The 5,216-nt window shown below is 34.9% G+C and overlaps 1 protein-coding gene across 10 annotated transcripts in view; it reads right to left on the bottom strand.

Annotated features, from left to right (window-relative positions):
* Positions 1 to 3,460: 3,460 nt before the first annotated feature.
* PLSCR1 (phospholipid scramblase 1) overlaps positions 3,461 to 5,216 on the bottom strand; it is a 28,862-nt gene continuing 27,106 nt past the window's right edge. For all 10 annotated transcript variants that reach the window (XM_040636700.1, XM_008707531.2, XM_008707556.2 and 7 more), the window contains one exon: positions 3,461 to 3,993. In XM_040636700.1, the coding sequence (XP_040492634.1) occupies positions 3,955 to 3,993 (39 nt within the window). In that variant the 3' untranslated portion in view covers positions 3,461 to 3,954. The remainder of the gene's footprint in view (positions 3,994 to 5,216) is intronic.

Genomic DNA, 5,216 nt, shown 5'->3' with positions numbered 1-5,216 from the left:
AGCCTGCTGTGACTGTTCTTATCACTGTTATCAGGAAATACACACTTATTTCTCCCAGGCCTGGGTTTCCCCTTTTGGCAGAACAGACTAGACAGCATGTTCCCATTTATTGGAACAGGTCCAAACAGTCATGCCCTACATGATTTGGTAACTACACTTACTCTGACCTGAGTCAGCAGGGGAAACAAGAGGCTTGACATGCTTAGAAATCTGTGAGCCTGAAAGTCAAGCCACTTAGCATACTTGAAATACTTTCTTTGTCTCTCCCTTAATTTCTGAAACAATTTTCTCCTAAGACTTTCCCCTAGGAGGATACCACTAAGTCCACATGTAACTACACCTCTAAATACTTGTGATCTTAGTGCACGTAGATTTCCCGTATTATGACGCCGCTGTTACATGATGTGGTGAGTGCCCCATTGCCGGGATCAGGGGGAGTGAAGCTTATGCAGATTCAGCGTGACTGAGACCTCACCCCAGCATGGCCAGATTCCCACTACATTCTAACACTCCTGCAAACATTCGTGGCTCTGCCTCCTTCCTCTCCTTGCTCTGCCTCACTCTCTGGCCAATGACTATCCATTCTCATGCATAATGAACTTAATATTAACTTAGTTTAATTAATTTAATAATCTAACAGTAAGTAAAATAGATAGCTGTCCCTATTTTATACAACAGCAGATTGTATAATCCATATAGTACCATTTGCATTAAGAGTATCTCTAAATCATTTCTTATTTAAAAAACACAAAACATTATTTATTTAAGTTCCACTTACATGAAGTGTGAATATAAAATAAAAACTATCCTACAAGTCATAAAAAGCCGTCATTCATTAGGTCCACACCACATATACTTCAGCCTCAAAACCTCTGCTTTCCAACATTTCTTTCCAAATAAAAAGCTGCAATATCCAGTGATTTAAAAATATGCATTGTGTATCCTAAAATATTTTACATAAAATCGATAATGTTGGAGTAGGTACCATTTTAAAAGACAAAATTTGACAAACTTCTAAAGTTTATTTTGACTATCATATCTCTTTCTTACCATGATTTAACTTGCTTGCTTCCAAAGAAAGCCAAGAAAAAAAACTAAGATAAATAATAGATACCTGGTAAACTACTAGAGACTAATTCATTTTAACAAGACATTAAATATCCTGCTATGGCATGCTCTTCCCCATTGCCTGATCTATGGTCTATGGTTAAAAGGTAGATATTTAAAAGGACCAAATCAAAATAATATTCAAGAGAAAATACATTGCCAAGGAAATTTGAAGAGAATTATTGATATAAAAATATGGAACTTTTTTTACACATATATGGATCAGGACACCAAGAAACAAATAAAAAAAACATCTATGAAAGTTGATTCTGGTAAAGGTAAGTATCAGAAACCAGAGAAAAGATAACAATTTATTGATATTGGAGTGCTTATTTATGTAAAATAAAATTAGGTATCTCTCACACTATGCCAAAAAAAAAAAAAATCAGTTCCAAGTGGATTAATGACCTATGAAATACAAACCTGCAAAACAAAAACAAACACCCCAAAAATGCAAACCATGAAAAACAATAGATAAATATGGCTATTTAAATTTCTGCATAGGGTGCCTGGGTGGCTCTGTGGGTTAAGTGTCTGCCTTCAGCTCAGTTCATGATCTCAAGGTCCTGGGATCAAGCCCTGCTGCAGGCTGCCTGCTCAGCAGGGAGTCTACTTCTCCCTCCCCCACACCCCATCCCCTCCTCTCTCTCTCTCTTCCTCTCAAATATATAAATAACATCCTTAAAAAAATAAATTTCTGCACAAAAAAAGACATCACAAATAATATGAAAGAAAATCCACAATCTGGGAGAAAATACATGCAAAGCATATAACTTATAAAAGATTAGTAATCTGAAAAAGACATGCAAATCAATAGGAAAAAAGATAAACAAACCAACGGAAAAAAAAGATCCAAGTATGTAAAAAGGTAATTTGTATTAGAGGAAATATGAACATCCAACAAACAAATGAAAATATGTTCAACCTCACTAGAAATCTCAGAAATGCAAATTAAAACAATGAGATTCCTTCTAAAAATATCAGTTGACAAAAACTGACAATATCAAGATGTGGTGGGTATGTAAAGCAATAGCAATGCTCATATGCTGCTGTTGAAACAATAAATTAGTATAACTGATTTGGAGAGCAATGTTACAATATCTCATGATAATGAAGATGCTCATACTTTTGGAACTACCAATTCCAATAATAGGAATAGCTTCAGAGAACATCTTCCATGTGCATATAAGGAGACATGCATAGAAATATTCTGTAACATTGATGATAGAGAAAAGTTAGTGTATTAGGATGGTGGAAGGGGAATGTGGCGGGAGGGAGGAGAGATTTTAAGGAAATTGGCTCACATGATTTTAGAGGCTGGCAAATCCAAAATCTGTAGGGTAGGTCAACAGATTTGAGACCCAGGGAAGAGATGATACTGCAGTCTGAGTCTGAAAGGAGTATTTGGCAGAATTCTCTTTCCTTTGAGGGAGGTCAATCATTTTAAATTAAAGTCTTCAACTGATAAGATGTGGCCCACTGATGTTATGGAGGGTAACTGGCTTTAGTCAAAGTCTAGTTTAAATGCTAATCTCATCTAATAAATGCCTTCACAGAATCATGTAGAATGTTTGACCAAATATCTGGGTACCTAGGCCTACCCAAGTTAACATAATATTAACTATCATAGTTAGCGACAACCAAAATGCCCATCCAGAACAGAATAGGTAAATACATGGTATTATATTCATAAAACAGAATACTATATATAACCATAAAAATGTGCAAACCAGAGATACAAATATCAACATGGGCAAGGTACAAAAGAAAAAACAGTGAATGAAAAATTTCAGTTGCAGAAGGTATATATAGTATGATGCCATTTATATCCTATTAAAGCATATGAAAAGTAAAACTGTATGTTATTTATGGATATTTATATGGAATATATACATATATGTAAATATATACATATATACACATGTTTAATAAATATCCACACACAACAGGAAGCATAATGGCCCCCCAAAATATCCATGTTCTAAAGCCCATGTTATGTTACATAGCAAGGATGAATTAGGTTGCAGATAGAATTAAAGTTGCTTATCAAGTAACCTTAGAATAGGGACATTATCCCTGATTATCCAGGATGGCCCAAAGTTATCCCCAGGGTCCTTTAAATGTGGGAGAGAAAGCAGAATTGGAGTCAGAGAAATGTTACAATGGAAGCACTTGCTGGTTTTAGAGATGGAGAGAAGCTATAAGTCAAGGAATATAGGTGGCCTGTGAAGATGGAAAAGGCAAGGAAAGGGATTGTATGCTAGAGCCTCCAAGAAGAATGAAACTCTTTTAATATCTTGATTTTAATTTGGTATGTTAGTCTAGGGTACCATAAGAAAATATCACAGACTAGAAGGCTTAAACACAGAAATTTATTTTCTCACAGTACTCAGGGTTCAAGTTCAAGATCCAGGTGCCAGCATGACTGGTTTCAGATGAGAGCTTCCTTTATGACTTCTAGATGCTCCCTTTTGTATGTCCTCACAAGGCCTTTCCCTGATTTGTGTGCATGAAGAGAAGACACTAGTCCTATCAGATCAGGGCCACATCATTCACACTCATTTAAACTTAATTATTTCCTTAGAGTGATTAAGTTACACTGATATTAGGGCTTCAACATATGAATTTTGTGGAAACATTAATAAGTAAGTGATATAAAAAATAAACTCATAATTTGAAAAGTCATATGTAACCGGAGCCTCAGGCATCACACTATAATTCACATGTGCTATAAGTCATTTCGATAAAGAAAAAAAACAGTGAGCTTTTCTTTTCTATAGTCCCAATCAATACACAGACTTCAAACTTTCTGAGGAGACTTTCATTAATCCACTACCATGTTCCTTTTTATTCTCCGTTTCCTTTCTTTTCAAAAAACATGAAGTCCTAGATAAAAACAAAAATACAGAAATGAGTTTTCAGCAAACAAGCAGAGATCAACATCTGGGAAAAGTTAATAGCTTTCCAATATAATAGCAAGTAAATCCTGTAATTCTATTCACTTACTGATTACCTGCATGAATTTAATTTATTCTCTGGTAATTTTCCTAAATTTCACTTTTTCTCATGCCACTCAGAATATTCCTCTTTTTGATCTTCCTTCCTTATCTTTTTGTACTCCTTCTCTAGTAATACAACTTTTCTGAAGACTGGAATTCAATGTACAACTTTCAGATTTTTTCAGAATGACAGCCATCTGAGAGGGTAGCAAGGATTTTAGATTTTGGGGGGCCCAGTTTTATTATTTCTCTTGCAAACTTGTCCATTGTGTCCCCAATTTGTCTCACTATATCAGTGTCTAACCAGACCCTTCCCTATGACTTCCATCAACTCCTATGGATTTTCTCTCACATCTATCATTTTCCTTTATCTGTTCACAAAGAAATAATTTAATCCTTATCATCATTCACTTGCAATTGCACTATTGTAATTACCTCTCATCAATCCATTTCTTACATAGTCACCAGAATTTATCTTTCTGAGATTTGGATTTATAACTATTTTATTTTACCTAGTTTAAAACCAACCAATTAACTAAATAATTTTCAGTATCTTCCTCATGTCTACAAGATGTTGTCCAAGCTTTAGAAGTCCTTTAGAAGAGGCCCAATGTACACTATAGTCATTTCCTAATAACCCCACCACAACTCCCAATCCTGTTTCTCATCTGTCCAACCCCCGACCCCCGTCCTTGCTTCCCTTTACACACCGTATTTTTGGTTATGGTGTGTGTGTACCTCTGGTCAGTTTCCTAATGTTAAGTTTAATTTTATTTTTCATGTGAAATAAACAGTGAAAACACAGTTTTTAAACCAAACTGTGGTTATACTTAAAACTTTATACAGAAAATATCGAGCCTATCCCAAATTAGATAGAATAACAAAATAAAATCCTAATGGCCACTCACCAAGCTTTAATAATTATTAACATGACCAATCTTGGTTCACTAATTACTCTTTCCCCTAAATCCCCCTGCCTTCACCCTCATTATTTAAAAACAAATCTGTGATATCATACATTTTATACTGAACCACTTCAGTGTGTGCCCCTAAAAATTTGGATTCTTTTGTTTTTATATAAGCCCAATATCATTAGCATATTTTTAAAAA

The sequence above is a fragment of the Ursus maritimus genome, unplaced genomic scaffold (assembly GCF_017311325.1).
Source record: "Ursus maritimus isolate PB19 unplaced genomic scaffold, ASM1731132v1 scaffold_20, whole genome shotgun sequence".
Taxonomy (NCBI): domain Eukaryota; kingdom Metazoa; phylum Chordata; class Mammalia; order Carnivora; family Ursidae; genus Ursus; species Ursus maritimus.
Note: the sequence above shows the minus strand (reverse complement) of the source record. Positions and strands in the feature narration are given on the sequence as shown.